This window comes from Lonchura striata, chromosome 38 (assembly GCF_046129695.1).
Source record: "Lonchura striata isolate bLonStr1 chromosome 38, bLonStr1.mat, whole genome shotgun sequence".
NCBI lineage: Eukaryota > Metazoa > Chordata > Aves > Passeriformes > Estrildidae > Lonchura > Lonchura striata.
Window position 1 is genome coordinate 2,375,539 of NC_134640.1, and position 16,130 is coordinate 2,391,668.

General features: G+C 48.2%; 2 protein-coding genes across 2 annotated transcripts in view; one reads left to right on the forward strand and one right to left on the reverse strand.

Annotated features, from left to right (window-relative positions):
- Positions 1-6: 6 nt before the first annotated feature.
- LENG1 (leukocyte receptor cluster member 1) lies at positions 7-5,517 on the forward strand. The gene is made up of 4 exons (XM_021551781.3): positions 7-194; positions 668-805; positions 3,730-3,992; positions 5,217-5,517. The coding sequence occupies exons 1-4, from the start codon at positions 63-65 to the stop codon at positions 5,515-5,517; spliced, it is 834 nt and encodes a 277-aa protein (XP_021407456.3). The 5' UTR covers positions 7-62.
- Positions 5,518-6,908: 1,391 nt separating this feature from the next.
- CNOT3 (CCR4-NOT transcription complex subunit 3) overlaps positions 6,909-16,130 on the reverse strand; it is a 27,868-nt gene continuing 18,646 nt past the window's right edge. The window contains exons 18-21 of the mRNA XM_077789840.1: positions 15,960-16,123; positions 13,315-13,447; positions 10,028-10,153; positions 6,909-7,319 (exon numbers count right to left, since the gene is read on the reverse strand). Of these exons, the coding sequence (XP_077645966.1) occupies positions 7,221-7,319; positions 10,028-10,153; positions 13,315-13,447; positions 15,960-16,123 (522 nt within the window). The 3' untranslated portion in view covers positions 6,909-7,220. The remainder of the gene's footprint in view (positions 7,320-10,027; positions 10,154-13,314; positions 13,448-15,959; positions 16,124-16,130) is intronic.

The window sequence follows — 16,130 nt, forward strand, 5'->3', positions numbered from 1 at the left end:
AGTGAAGCCGCTGCGGCCGCGGCGCCTCAGAGCCGCGGCCTTGTCCCGCCGCCGCCGCCGCCATGAACATCCTTCCGAAGAAGTCGTGGCACGTCCGGAACAAGGACAATGTGGCGCGGGTGCGGCGGGACGAGGCGGCGGCCGAGGTGGAGCGGAGGAAACGCGAGGCGCGCGCGCTGCGGGCGGAGCAGGAGGCGAGTGCTGAGGGATAATGGGGGGGGTGTCGGGAGGGGAAAGGGGGCGGGGCTGGGTAGCGAGGAGCCAATCAGCATGAGAAGCCTTGAATATATTATAAATTAGGGGCGTGGCTTGGGGTGATTGGCATGACTTGGGGCGATTGGCGTAGGGCGGCGCGAACCATTTCCATCTATGGGGGTGGCGGGGGGGGGGATGGACTGAGTTTAAAAAGTTGTTTTATTGAGGAGGGGGCAAAATAAATTTAAAACACAATTTAGCGAAATAAATGGGAGAGGGTTTAAAAAGTCAGTGGGATGAGATTTGGGGGGGAGGGGGGCAAAACACCCGGGATGGGTAAATTTGTGAGGAGGGGAGGGGGGGTGAAAAAGCTCGATGGGGAAGGGAATATGGGGGGGGGGGGGAATCTTTTGGTGAATTTGGGGTGGGGGAGGGATTTGGGGGTCCCTGAGGCCGCTCTGTGCCCCGCCAGGTGCGCACGGAGGTGCTGCGGAAGCGGGCGCGGCTCGGGGGGCGCAGCCCGGCCCCCCCCGCGGCGCCCGCGCTGTTCCCGCCGCCCGAGGAGGCGGCGCCGAACCGCGAGCACGAGGCGGAGAAAAGGCGGGAACGGGTGAGGGTACCCCCCGGAAATCAAATTAAATTAAATTACCCCCTCGGGATAAAAGAAATCACCCCCGCGATGGGCTGAGGGTGGAAATAGCATTGGGGAAAATAAGAGGAAAAGGGTTTGGAGGGGTTGGAGACTGAAAGTCAAACACCGCGAGGAGGTGAAGGGGAAAAAATGGGGCGGTGTGAGGGGGGGAATGGGATTTGGGGGGGATTTTAGCGGGGGTTGAGGGGATTTGGGAGGAAAGGGGGAGGTTTTGGTGTTATTTGAGGGGAATTTGGGGGAAAAATGAGGTGGGTTTGGTATTTTTGAAGGGAATATGGGAGGAAATTAGGAGGTTTTGGTATTTTTGAGGGGAATTTGAGGGGAAAAATGAGGTGGGTTTGGTATTTTTGAGGGGAATTTGGGAGGAAAGGGGGAGGTTTTGGTATTTTTGAGGGGAATTTGGGAGAAAATGAGGTGGTTTTGGTATTTTTTGGGGAATTTGGAAGAAAAGGGGGAGGTTTTGGTATTGGAGGGGATCAGCTGAATCCCAGTTCCCCAATTTTCCCCTTCAGAAATTTCCTGAGGTTGGAGGAATGGAAAAATGGGGGAATTTGTGTGGGAAATTAGAGGATTTTGGGTGGAAAAAGTGGGAATTTGTGTGGAAAAAAGGGGAATTTGGGTGGAAAAAGCAGAATTTGAGGAAAACCCGAGGTGATTTTCACCCAGGGGAGGGTCTCACCCCAAATCCCCCTCCCCAAATTTCCCCTCAGGAGTGGCTGAGATTGGAGGTGTGGGGGCTGAAAATGGGGGAATTCGTGTGGGAAATGGGGAATTTGGGTGAAAAAAAGCAGAATTTGGGTGAAAAAAAGCAGAATTTGTGTGGGAAAAAGGGGAATTTGGGTGTACAAAAGTGTCTGTTTTTGACATTGAGGGGTCTCACCCCCAATCCCCCTCCCCAATTTCCCCTCAGGAGTGGCTGAGATTGGAGGGGTGGGGGCAGAAAATGGGGGAATTTGGGTGGGAAATGGGGGAATTTGGGTGAAAAAAAGCAGAATTTGGGTGAAAAAAGCAGAATTTGTGTGGGAAAAAGGGGAATTTGGGTGTACAAAAGTGTCTGTTTTTGACATTGAGGGGTCTCACCCCCAATCCCCCTCCCCAATTTCCCCTCAGGAGTGGCTGAGATTGGAGGGGTGGGGGCAGAAAATGGGGGAATTTGGGTGGGAAATGGGGGAATTTGGGTGAAAAAAAGCGGAATTTGGGTGGAAAAAAGGGGAATTTGGGTATAAAAAAGTGGCTGTTTTTGACATTGAGGGGTCTCACCCCAAATCCCCCTCCCCAATTTTCTCTTTAGGAGTGGTTGATATTGGAGGTGTGGGGGCAGAAAATGGGGGAATTCGTGTGGGAAATGGGGGAATTTGGGTGAAAAAAAGCAGAATTTGGGTGGGAAAAAGGGGAATTTGGGTATAAAAAAGTGTCTGTTTTTGACATTGAGGGGTCTCACCCCCAAATCCCCCTCCCCAATTTTACCCCCAGGAGTGGCTGAGATTGGAGGTGTGGGGGCAGAAAATGGGGGAATTCGTGTATTAAATGGGGGAATTCGGGTGAAAAAAAGCAGAATTTGGGTGAAAAAAAGCAGAATTTGTGTGGGAAAAAGGGGAATTTGTGTGGGAAAAAGGGGAATTTGGGTATAAAAAAGTGGCTGTTTTTGACATTGAGGGTCTCACCCCCAATCCCCCTCCCCAATTTCCCCTCAGGAGCGGCTGAGATTGGAGGGGTGGGGGCAGAAAATGGCGGCATTTGGGTGGGAAATGGGAGGATTTTTGCTGTAAAAAGGCAGAATTTGGGTGAAAAAAAGGGGAATTTGTGTGGGAAAAAGGGGAATTTGGGTGTACAAAAGTGTCTGTTTTTGACATTGGGGGTCTCACCCCAAATCCCCCTCCCCAATTTTGTCTTTAGGAGTGGTTGATATTGGAGGGGTGGGGGCAGAAAATGGCGGCATTTGGGTGGGAAATGGGGGAATTTGGGTGAAAAAAAAGCAGAATTTGGGTGAAAAAAAGCAGAATTTGTGTGGGAAAAAGGGGAATTTGGGTGTACAAAAGTGTCTGTTTTTGACATTGAGGGTCTCACCCCCAATCCCCCTCCCCAATTTCCCCTCAGGAGTGGCTGAGATTGGAGGGGTGGGAGCAGAAAATGGCGGCATTTGGGTGGGAAATGGGGGAATTTGGGTGAAAAAAAAGCAGAATTTGGGTGGGAAAAAACAGAATTTGGGTGGAAAAAAGGGGAATTTGGGTATAAAAAAGTGGCTGTTTTTGACATTGAGGGGTCTCACCCCAAATCCCCCTCCCCAATTTCCCCCAGGAACAGCTGAGATTGGAGGGGTGGGGGCAGAAAATGGGGGAATTTGTGTGGGAAATGGGGGAATTTTCACTGTAAAAAAGCAGAATTTGGGTGAAAAAAAGCAGAATTTGTGTGGGAAAAAGGGGAATTTGGGTGTACAAAAGTGTCTGTTTTTGACATTGAGGGGGTCTCACCCCCAATCCCCCTCCCCAATTTCCCCTCAGGAGTGGTTGAGATTGGAGGTGTGGGGGCAGAAAATAGGGGAATTTGTGTGGGAAATGGGGGAATTTTCACTGTAAAAAAGCAGAATTTGGGTGAAATAAAGCAGAATTTGTGTGGGAAAAAGGGGAATTTGGGTGTACAAAAGTGTCTGTTTTTGACATTGAGGGGTCTCACCCCAAATCCCCCTCCCCAATTTTCTCTTTAGGAGTGGCTGAGATTGGAGGTGTGGGGTGGGAAATTGGCAGAATTTGGGTGGGAAATGGGGGAATTTGGGTGAAAAAAAGCAGAATTTGGGTGGAAAAAAGGGGAATTTGGGTATAAAAAAGTGTCTGTTTTTGCCATTGAGGGGTCTCACCCCAAATCCCCCTCCCCAATTTCCCCAGGAACGCCGGGAACGCGCCCTGGGGGTCCTGACCTACCTGGGGCAGAGCGCGGCCGAGGCCCAGACCTGCCCCCCCTGGTACCTGCAGCCCCCCAAAAACCCCGGGCAGGGGTCCCGGGAGGTGCAGGGGGGGCGCAAGGCCCTGCTGGACCCCCTGCAGGAGATGAGGAAGGGGCTGCGCCGAGCCCCCAGCCCCAAAAAACCCCAAAATCCCCCCGAGCCTCGGCCTGGCAGCCCCCCCGGAGCCCCCCGCGGGGGAGCAGGGTGAGTGATTGATTAATTAGCATTAATTAGTGCAGTAAGCCCTTCGTCCGCTCATTAGCGCTGCCATGAGTGTCTTCCCCCCGTTAATTAACACCTTAAATATCTAATTGTGCCTTAATTATTTAATTAACTCTCATTATTGCCTCACGACGCCCTCCAGTCCTCCCACAATAAAGGCTTCAGACCCCAAAATGGGGATTCAACCCACCCAAAATTTAGGGATTTAACCCGTCCGAAATTGGGGTGAAATCCCCCAAATTTGGGGATTTAACCCATCCAAAATTGGGGTGAAATCCCCCAAATTTGGGAATTTAACCCATCCAAAATTGGGGTGAAATCCCCCAAATTTGGGAATTTAACCCATCCAAAATTGGGGTGAAATCCTCAAAATTTGGAGATTTAACTCATCCAAACTTGGAGTGTGACCCCCCCAGATTTTGGGATTTAACCCCTCCTAAACTGGGGTGAAATCCCCCAAATTTGGGGATTTAACCCCTCCTAAATTGGGGTGAAATCCCCCAAATTTGGGGATTTAACTCCTCCTAAATTGGGGTGAAATCCCCCAAATTTGGGGATTTAACCCATCCAAAATTGGGGTGAAATCCCCCAAAATTTGCAGACGTAACCCCTCCTAAATTGGGGTGAAATCCCCCAAAATTTGGGTATTTAACCCCTCCTAAATTGGGGTGAAATCCCCCAAAATTTGGGGATTTAACCCCTCCTAAATTGGGGTTCACCCCCTAAAAATTAAAATTTAACTCCTCCAAAACTGTGATTTTATCAGTTCTAGAGTTGAGCTTTGAACCCCTAAAATTTAAATTATCCCCCTAAAAGCGAGGGTCGACCCCTCCCTTTGTGCTAATTAACCCATTAATTATTTTGTCCCATAATTAATATTTAATTACCCTTATTTCTTACTGCCACCTTAGGAATTTAATCGCCTTATTTTTAACCCTTTCCCCTAATCACTGCTAACTAATTACCCATAATTACATTGTTAACTACTGCTAACTAATTACATTGTTAATTACTGCTAATTACATATTAATTACAGCTAACTAACATATTAATTACTATTAATTACCCCTTTAACCATACGGTAATTAACGAATTACTCATTAATGCCCACCCCCACCTCTCCCACCCCTCCCAAGGGGGGCGTCGTTGCCCCCCCCGCCCCGGCGGGTCCCTAATTAGCACTAATTATCGCTAATTGCCCGTCAGGCTGGCGGAGCTGCGGCGGCAGCGCCTGGCCCGGGAGGCGGCCGAGGCGGCGCGGAGCCGGGAGCTGCTGGGGGGGTCCCGGGACCCCCGAAATCCGCCCGGGACCCCCCGAAATCCCGCCCGGGACCCCCGAAATCCGCCCGGGACCCCCCGAAATCCCGCCCGGGACCCCCGAAATCCGCCCGGGACCCCCCGAAATCCCGCCCGGGACCCCCCCCCGGAACGGCAGCGGCGCTACAACAGCCAGTTCCACCCGCGCCTGGCCCGGGGGGGGACGAGAAACACCCCAAAATTCAGCTGAGACACCCCAAAATTCACCTGGAACCCCCCCAGATTGGTAATGGACAGTTCCACCCGCACCTGGCCTGGGGGGGGAACAAATGCACCCCAAAATTCAGCTGAGAGACCCCAAAATCCACCTGAGAGACCCAAAATCGGTAACGGACAGTTCCACCCACGCCTGGCCCGGGGGGGGAACAAATGCACCCCAAAATTCAGCTGAGACACCCCAAAATTCACCTGGAACACCCCCAGATTGGTAATGGACAGTTCCACCCGCACCTGGCCCGGGGGGGGACGAGAAACACCCCAAAATCCACCTGAGAGACCCCAAAATTCACCTGGAACACCCAAAATCAGTAATGGACAGTTCCACCCGCGCCTGGCCTGGGGGGGGAACAAATGCACCCCAAAATTCAGCTGAGACACCCCAAAATACACCTGAGAGACCCAAAATGCACCTGGAACACCCAAAATCCACCTGAGAGACCCAAAATCCACCTGGAACACCCAAAATTCACCTGAGAGACCCAAAATCCACCTGAGAGACCCAAAATCCACCTGAGAGACCCAAAATTCAACTGAGAGACCCAAAATCCACCTGAGAGACCCAAAATCCACCTGGAACACCCAAAATTCACCTGAGAGACCCAAAATCCACCTGAGAGACCCAAAATTCACCTGAGAGACCCAAAATTCACCTGAAAAACCCCAAAATCCACCTGAGAGACCCAAAATACACCTGGAACACCCAAAATTCAACGGAGAGACCCAAAATCCACCTGAGAGACCCAAAATTCACCTGAGACACCCCAAAATCCACCTGAGAGACCCAAAATACACCTGGAACACCCAAAATACACCTGAGAGACCCAAAATCCACCTGGAACACCCAAAATTCACCTGAGAGACCCAAAATCCACCTGAGAGACCCAAAATTCAACTGAGAGACCCAAAATTCACCTGAGACCCCCCAAAATCCCCCTGTGACCCCCAAAATCCACCTGAGAGACCCAAAATCCACCTGAGACACCCCAAAATTCACCTGAGAGACCCAAAATCCACCTGGATCCCCCAAAATCCCCCTGGGACCCCCCCAAAATCCACCTGAGAGACCCAAAATCCACCTGAGAGACCCAAAATACACCTGAGAGACCCCAAAATTCACCTGGACCCCCCAAAATCCCCCTGGGACCCCCCCCAAAATTCAATGGAACCTCCCAGTCCCTTTTCAAACCCCCCTGGGCTGGAACAGCCCAAAACATTTTTGGGGGTGGGAATCAACCCCAAAAATCCTGAAAAGGGGAAAAAAATAAAAAAATTGAAATTTTGGGGAGGGGCAAAGACGCTTTTTTTTTTTTTTTAGGAACTCAAAAAATCCCCAAATTTCTTTATCCCCCCCCAACGACGAGCTCTGATATAAAACTATTTATTCATAAATATTTTCCAAAAATGAAAATAACTTTACGAAAAAATATCAACTGCTGAGGGTGGTGGGGGGGGGGGACCCCAAAAAAACCCCAAAAAATCCCCCCAAAATTTCCTTTTTTTGGTGGTTTTTTGGTGGTTTTTCGGTGGTTTTTCAACCCTTAACCCCCCCAAAAAAATTCGGCAGCACCGAGAGGAGGAAATTTGGGGTGTCGCTGGTTCTGACCCCCCCCCCAAAAAGCATGCAGGGGGTTTGGGGGGGATTTTTGGGTTGATTTTGGGGGATTTTGGGTCCCCTCACTGCAGGTCTCGGTCCTCCAGGTAACGATACTCGAAGGTGAAGCCTTCCTTCTTGCGCTGCCCCCACTTCTCGTAGTCGAAGTAGATGTAAGTGCCCTGCGAAATTTTGGGGGGTGGAGGGGGTCAGGGACACCCCAAAAATCGATCGGGGGTCCCCAAAAACCCCGATCCCAAAAAAAACCCCAAAAAAAACCCAATTTGGGGAGGGGTTTTAGGGGATTTTTGGGGATTTTTTGGATTTTTTTTGTGATTTTTTTGGAAGAATTTTGGGATTTTAGGGGGATTTTGGGGTTCAATTAAACGTTTTGGGGTGCAGAAATTTGGGGAACCCCAAAAAATGATTTGGGGTCCCCAAAAACCCCGACCCCAAAAAAAACCCCGCGAAAATCCCATTTTGGGGAGGGGTTTTAGGTGATTTTGGGGAATTTTTGGGAATTTTTTAGATTTTTTTTGAAGAATTTTGGGATTTCAGGGGGATTTTGGTGTGTAGAAATTTGGGGAACCCCAAAAAATGATTTGGGGTCCCCAAAAACCCCGACCCCAAAAAAAACCCCAAAAAAATCCCATTTTGGGGAGGGGTTTTAGGGGATTTTTAGGGATTTTTTGGATTTTTTTGTGATTTTTTGGAAGAATTTTGGGATTTCAAAGGGATTTTGGGGTTCAATTAAAAGTTTTGGGGCGCAGAAATTTGGGGAACCCCAAAAAATGATTTGGGGTCCCCAAAAACCCCAACCCCAAAAAAAAACCAATTTGGGGCGGGATTTTAGGGGATTTTTGGGGATTTTTGGGAATTTTTTTGTGATTTTTTGGAAGAATTTTGGGATTTCAAAGGGATTTTGGGGTGTAAATAAAAATTTTGGGGCGCAGAAATTTGGGGAACCCCAAGAAATGATTTGGGGTCCCCAAAAACCCCAACCCAAAAAAAAAACGCCACAAAAATCCAAATTTTGGGGGATTTTAGGGAATTTTAAGGATTTTTTGGGATTTTTTTGGGAATTTTTGGAATTTTAGGCGGGAATTTCGGGATCCAGGTGGGAATTTCGGGGCTCCCAATCCACTTTGATTAAAAATTCCCATGGAAATTGGAATTAAAATCGGAATTTTGGAGGAATTTTTGTGTCTCGGGTCGGGATTTTTTAATGGGATTGGGAAAATTTGGGGATTTTGGGGTGGGAATTTCGGATCCAGGTGGAAATTTTGGGAATTCCGGGTGGGAATTTGGGAATTTTGGGAATTCCAGGTGGGAATTTGAAAATTTGGGAATTCCATGAAGGATTTTGCTGGGAATTGGGGAATTCTAGGTGGGAATTTGGGAATTCCGGGCAGGAATTTCCTGGAAATTTGGGAATTTTGGGAATTCTGGGTGGGAATTTGGGAATTCTGGTCGGGATTTTGCCGGGAATTTGTGAACTTTGGGCGGGAATTTCCTGGGAATTTTGGGAATTCCGGGTGAGATTTTGCCAGAAATTTGGGAATTCTGGATGGGGTTTTGCCGGGAATTTGGGAATTTTGCTGGGAATTTTGGGAATTCTGGGCGGGAATTTGGGAATTCCGTGTGGGATTTTGGGGAATTTGGGAATTACGGGTGGGAATTTGGGATTTTGCTGGGAATTCTGGGTGGGAATATTGGGAATTCCGGGCGGAAATTTGGGAATGTTGGGAATTCTGGGCAGGAATTTGGAAATTTTGCTGGGAATGTTGGGAATTCCGGGTGGGAATTCGGGAATTTTGCTGGGAATTTGGGAATCCTGGGCGGGAATTTGGGAATTCCGGGCAATGGGAATTCGGGAATTCGGGGCATTGGGATTTTGGGAATTGGGGGCACTGGGATTTTGGGAATTTGGGAATTCCGGGCATTGGGATTTCGGGAATTGGGGGCACTGGGATTTTGGGAATTCGGGAATTTGGGGCACTGGGATTTTGGGAATTTGGGGCACTGGGAATGTTGGGAATTTGGGAATTCTGGGCATTGGGATTTTGGGAATTCGGGAATTGGGGGCACTGGGATTTTGGGAATTGGGGGCACTGGGATTTTGGGATTTTGGGAATTTGGGAATTTGGGGCACTGGGATTTTGGGAATTCGGGAACTGGGGGCATTGGGATTTTGGGATTTTGGGAATTTGGGGCATTGGGAATGTTGGGAATTCGGGAATTCTGGGCATTGGGATTTTGGGAATTGCGGGCACTGGGATTTTGGGAATTCGGGAATTGGGGGCCCTGGGATTTTGGGATTTTGGGAATTGGGGAATTCCAGGCATTGGGAATTTGGGAATTGGGGGCCCTGGGATTTTGGGAATTTGGGAATTGGGGGCACTGGGATTTTGGGAATTCGGGAATTCGGGAATTCCGGGCATTGGGAATTTGGGAATTGGGGGCACTGGGATTTTGGGAATTCGGGAATTCGGGAATTCCGGGCATTGGGAATTTGGGAATTGGGGGCATTGGGATTTTGGGAATTCGGGAATTCCGGGCATTGGGAATTTGGGAATTGGGGGCACTGGGATTTTGGGAATTCGGGAATTGGGGGCACTGGGATTTTGGGAATTCGGGAATTCCGGGCATTGGGAATTTGGGAATTGGGGGCACTGGGATTTTGGGAATTCGGGAATTCGGGAATTCCGGGCATTGGGAATTCGGGAATTCGGGGGCACTGGGATTTTGGGAATTGGGGGCACTGGGATTTTGGGAATTCGGGAATTGGGGGCACTGGGATTTTGGGATTTTGGGAATTCGGGGCATTGGGATATTGGGAATTGGGGGCACTGGGATTTTGGGAATTGGGGAATTGGGGAATTCCGGGCACCTGCTCGAACTCGTCCGTGATGGTTTTGGGCTCCTCGTGCCGCTGGAACCACATCATGTACTTGGTGTGGAAGCGCCAGGATTGCTTCTTGAGGGCCTTGGCCGCCAGGTACTGCGCCTTCGTGCCCTGGGACACCCCGAAAACACCCCAAAATCATCCCAAAAACACCCCAAAAATATCCCAAAATCATCCCAGAAATATCCCAAAAAACATCCCAGAAAAATCCCCAAAAAACATCCCCAAATCAGCACCAAAACCCGCCAGGTACTGCGCCTTCGTGCCCTGGGACACCCCAAAATATCCCAAAAATGTCCCAAAAATATCCCAAAAATATCCCAGAAATATCCCAGAAATATCTCAAAAATGTCCCAAAATCATCCCAAAAATATCCCAGAAATATCCCCAAAATATCCCAAAAATATCCAAAAAAAATCCCAAAAACATCCCCAAAAATATCCCAGAAATATCCCAAAAAAATCCCAGATATCCCCAAAACATCCCAAAAATATCCCAGAAATATCCCCAAAATATCCCAAAAATATCCCAAAAACATCCCAAAAATATCCCAAAAATATCCCAAAAATATCCCAAAAACATCCCAAAATACCCCCAAAATATCCAAAAATAATCCCCAAAATATCCCCCAAAAAATCTCGAAAACATCCCAAAAATATCCCAAAAATAATCCCAAAAATATCCCAAAAATATCCAAAAAACATCCCAAAAATCCACCAGGGACACCCCAAAAAAATCCCAAAATCAGAATCCCAAAAAATCCCAAAATCCGAACCCCAAAATCCCCAAATCTGCACCCAAAATCCACCAGGGACACCCCAAAATTTTTGGGGATTCCCAGGATTTTGGGGTGAATTCCCAGGATTTTGGGACAAATTTTGGGGATTTTTTTAGGTGTTTTTTTTTAGGTTTTCGGGTTGTTTTGGAATTTTTTGGGAATCCCACAATTTTGGGGTGAATTTTCAGGATTTTGGGGTGAATTTTCAGGATTTTGGGGTGAATTTTCAGAATTTTGGGGTGAATTTTCAGGATTTTGGGTCGAATTTTCAGAATTTTGAGGTGAATTTTCAGAATTTTGGGGTGAATTTTCAGGATTTTGGGTCAAATTTTCAGAATTTTGGGGTGAATTTTCAGAATTTTGGGGTGAATTTTCAGGATTTTGGGTCAAATTTTCAGAATTTTGGGGTGAATTTTCAGGATTTTGGGGTGAATTTTCAGAATTTTGGGGTGAATTTTCAGAATTTTGGGTCAAATTTTGGGGATTTTGGCACCTCCAGGGAGTAGAAGATGAAGATCTGGAGAAGAGGAATTTTGGGGCAATTTTGGGCATTTTTATCCTGGTTTTTTTGGGATTTTTGGGCAATTTTGAGGATTTTTGTCATTCCCAGAATTTTGGGGTGAATTCTGGGGATTTTGGGTCAAATTTTGGGCATTTTGGAGCAGAAAATGAAGAAAAGGCTCTGAAGAACCCCCAAAAAGCTCCTTTGGGGTGGATTTTGGGGCCGTTTTGGGGCATTTTTCCCCCGTTTTTTTTGGGATTTTCGGGCAATTTTGGGGATTTTCGGGATCCCCGATTTTTGGGGTGAATTCTGGGGATTTTGGGTCAAATTTGGGGGATTTTGGAGCAGAAAATGAAGAAAAGGCTCTGAAGAACCCCCAAAAAGCTCCTTTGGGGTGGATTTTGGGGCCGTTTTGGGGCATTTTTCCCCCGTTTTTTTGGGGATTTTCGGGCAATTTTCGGGATTTTCGTCACCCCCGATTTTTGGGGTGAATTCTGGGGATTTTGGCACCTCCAGGTAGTAGAAGATGAAGAAGAATTTCAGGAATTTCGGAGAAGAAGAAGAACCTCCAAAAAGCTCCTTTGGGGTGGATTTTGGGGCATTTTTCCCCCGTTTTTTTTGGGATTTTCGGGCAATTTTGGGGATTTTTGTCATTCCCAGGATTTTGGGGTGAATTTTCAGGATTTTGGGGTGAATTTTCAGAATTTTGGGTCAAATTTGGGGGATTTTGGAGCAGAAAATGAAGAAAAGGCTCTGAAGAACCCTGAAAAAGCTCTTTTGGGGCCGTTTTGGGGCATTTTTCCCCCGTTTTTTTTGGGATTTTCGAGCAATTTTGGGGATTTTCGTCACCCCCGATTTTTGGGGTGAATTCTGGGGATTTTGGCACCTCCAGGTAGTAGAAGATGAAGAAGAATTTCGGGAATTTTGGAGAACCCTCAAAAAGCTCCTTTGGGGTGGATTTTGGGCATTTTTTCCCCTTTTTTTTTGGGATTTTCGGACAGTTTTGAGGATTTTTGTCATTCCCAGGATTTTGGGGTGAATTTTCAGGATTTTGGGGTGAATTTTCAGAATTTTGGGTCAAATTTTGGGGATTTTGGAGCAGAAAATGAAGAAAAGGCTCTGAAGAACCCCCAAAAAGCTCCTTTGGGGTGGATTCTGAGGGTGATTTTGGGGCCGTTTTGGGGCATTTTTCCCCCGTTTTTTTTGGGATTTTCGGGCAATTTTCGGGATTTTCGGGACCCCCAATTTTTGGGGCGAATTCTGGGGATTTTGGCACCTCCAGGGAGTAGAAGATGAAGAAGAATTTCGGGAATTTCGGAGAAGAAGAAGAACCTCCAAAAAGCTCCTTTGGGGTGGATTTTGGGGCATTTTTCCCCCGTTTTTTTTGGGATTTTCGGGCAATTTTCGGGATTTTCTGGACCCCCAATTTTTGGGGCGAATTCTGGGGATTTTGGCACCTCCAGGGAGTAGAAGATGAAGAAGAATTTCGGGAATTTCGGAGAACCCCCAAAAAGCTCCTTTGGGGTGGATTTTGGGGCCGTTTTGGGGCATTTTTCCCCCGTTTTTTTTGGGATTTTCGGGCAATTTTCGGGATTTTTGTCATTCCCAGAATTTTGGGGTGAATTTTCAGAATTTTGGGTCAAATTTGGGGGATTTTGGAGCAGAAAATGAAGAAAAGGCTCTGAAGAACCCCCAAAAAGGGCCGTTTTGGGGCATTTTTCCCCCGTTTTTTTTTGGGATTTTCGGGCAATTTTGGGGATTTTTGTCATTCCCAGGATTTTGGGGTGAATTTTCAGGATTTTGGGGTGAATTTTCAGAATTTTGGGTCAAATTTTGGGGATTTTGGAGCAGAAAATGAAGAAAAGGCTCTGAAGAACCCCCAAAAAGGGCCGTTTTAGGGCATTTTTCCCCCGTTTTTTTTGGGATTTTCGGGCAATTTTCGGGATTTTCTGGACCCCCAATTTTTGGGGCGAATTCTGGGGATTTTGGCACCTCCAGGTAGTAGAAGATGAAGAAGAGGGTCTCGGTGGACAGGCGCTGGTAGAACTCCACCGTGTCCGAGTGCGGCGGCGGCAGCTGGTGGTGGTAGGGGGGGGTGGGGCAGGGGTTGCGGGGCAGGTACTGCCTGCGAAAAAACGGCAAAAAAATCGGGTTAAAAACGGCCAAAAACGGGCAAAACGCACCCAAAATACAAACGGAGGGTTTGGGGAAGGTCCGGGTGATCCATCGCAGGGGGAGGGGGGGATAGGGGGCTAAAAAAGGCAAAAAATGCCAATTTAAGTGCTGGGAATGCCACCAAAAAATGTGAATTTAACTGTTCTGAATCCCCCCAAAAATACCCCAAAAATCTGAATTTAACTGCAGGGAATTCCCCCAAAAATACCCCAAAAATCTGAATTTAACTGTTCTGAATCCCCCCAAAAATACCCCAAAAATCTGAATTTAACTGCAGGGAATTCCCCCAAAAATACCCAAAAAATCTGAATTTAACTGCTGGGAATTCCCCCAAAAAATACCCAAAAAATCTGAATTTAACTGTTCTGAATCCCCCCAAAAAAACCCAAAAAATCCAAATTTAACTGCTGTGAAACCCCAAAAAAATCCCAATTTCCCTGCTCTGAATGCCCTGTAACCCCCCAAAATCCCACTGTAACCCCCCCAAATTTGGGATTTTTTGGATTTTTGGGAATTTTGGGAATTTTGGGGACCCCACCTGATCCTCTCGGAGTCGGAGGGGTGCGGCATGTGATGCCAAAAATCCCAATTTAGCTGCTGTGAATCCCCTGTAACCCCCCAAAATCCCACTGTAACCCCCCCGAATTTCGGGATTTTTGGGAATTTCGGGATTTTCGGGAATTTTGGGAATCCCACCTGATCCTCTCGGAGTCGGAGGGGTGCGGCATGTGGTGCCAAAAATCCCAATTTCCCTGCTCTGAATCCCCAAAAAACCCCTATAACCCCCCTCAAATCCCCCTGAATTTCAGGATTTTTTGGGAATTTCGGGATTTTTTGGGAATCCCCACCTGATCCTCTTCCGAATCCTAGGGGTGGTGCCAAAATACCCCAAAAATCCCAATTTCCCTGCTCTGAATCCCCAAAAATCCCCTATAACCCCCCTCAAACCCCACCCAGGACCCCCCGAATTTCGGGATTTTTTGGGAATTTTGGGATTTTTTGGGAATCTCCACCTGATCCTCTTCCTGAATCCCAGGGGTGGTGCCAAACATACCCCAAAAATCCCAATTTCCCTGCTCTGAATCCCCTGTAACCCCCCAAAATCCCACTGTAACCCCCCGAATTTGGGATTTTTTTGGGAATTTCGGGAATTTTGGGAATTTTAACAATCCCCACCTGATCCTCTCGGAGTCGGAGGGGTGCGGCATGTGGTGCCAACATTCCCCAAAAATCCCAATTTCGCTGCTCTGAATGCCCTGTAACCCCTCAAACCCCACCCAGGACCCCCCGAATTTGGGGATTTTTGGGAATTTCGGGATTTTTTGGAATTTTGGGGACCCCACCTGATCCTCTCGGAGTCCGAGGGGTGCGGCATGTGGTGCCAAAAATCCCAATTTCCCTGCTCTGAATCCCCAAAAAACCCCTATAACCCCCCTCAAATCCCCCTGAATTTCGGGATTTTTTGGGAATTTCGGAATTTTTTGGGAATTTCAGGATTTTTTGGCCATCCTTACCTGATCCTCTTCCCAAATCCCAGGGGTGGTGCCAAAATACCGCAAAAATCCCAATTTCCCTGCTCTGAATCCCCAAAATCCCACCGTAACCCCCCCGAATTCGGGATTTTTTTGGGAATTTCGGGATTTTTGGGAATTTTGGGAATTTTAACAATCCCCACCTGATCCTCTCGGAGTCCGAGGGGTGCGGCATGTGGTGCCAACAATCCCAATTTCCCTGCTCTGAATCCCCAAAAAACCCCTATAACCCCCCTCAAATCCCCCTGAATTTCAGGATTTTTTGGGAATTTCGGGATTTTTTGGGAATCTCCACCTGATCCTCTTCCGAATCCTAGGGGTGGTGCCAAAATACCCCAAAAATCCCAATTTCCCTGCTCTGAATCCCCAAAAATCCCCTATAACCCCCCTCAAACCCCACCCAGGACCCCCCGAATTTCGGGATTTTTTGGGAATTTTGGGATTTTTTGGGAATCTCCACCTGATCCTCTTCCTGAATCCCAGGGGTGGTGCCAAACATACCCCAAAAATCCCAATTTCCCTGCTCTGAATCCCCTGTAACCCCCCATAACCCCACCCAGGACCCCCCGAATTTGGGATTTTTGGGAATTTCGGGAATCCCACCTGATCCTCTCGGAGTCGGAGGGGTGCGGCACGTGGTGCCAAAAATCCCAATTTCCCTGCTCTGAATGCCCTGTAACCCCCCATAACCCCACCCAGGACCCCCCGAATTTCGGGATTTTCGGGAATTTTGGGATTTTTTTTTAAATTTTGGGAATTTCGTGTCCCCCACCTGATCCTCTTGGCGTCGGAGGGGTGCGGCATGTGGTGCCAAAAATCCCAATTTCCCTGCTCTGAATCCCCAAAAAACCCCTATAACCCCCCTCAAATCCCCCTGAATTTCGGGATTTTTTGGATTTTCCGGATTTTTGGGAATTTCGGGAATCCCACCTGATCCTCTCGGAGTCCGAGGGGTGCGGCATGTGGTGCCAGGCGGGCTCCTGCAGCGCCTGCTGGTAGAGCTGCTCCTTGGGCAGGGGCAGGGGGCCCAGGGGACAGACCCCCAGCGGCAGCGGGATGCTGACCTCGCCCAGGGACCCCCCCGGGACCCCCGGGACCCCC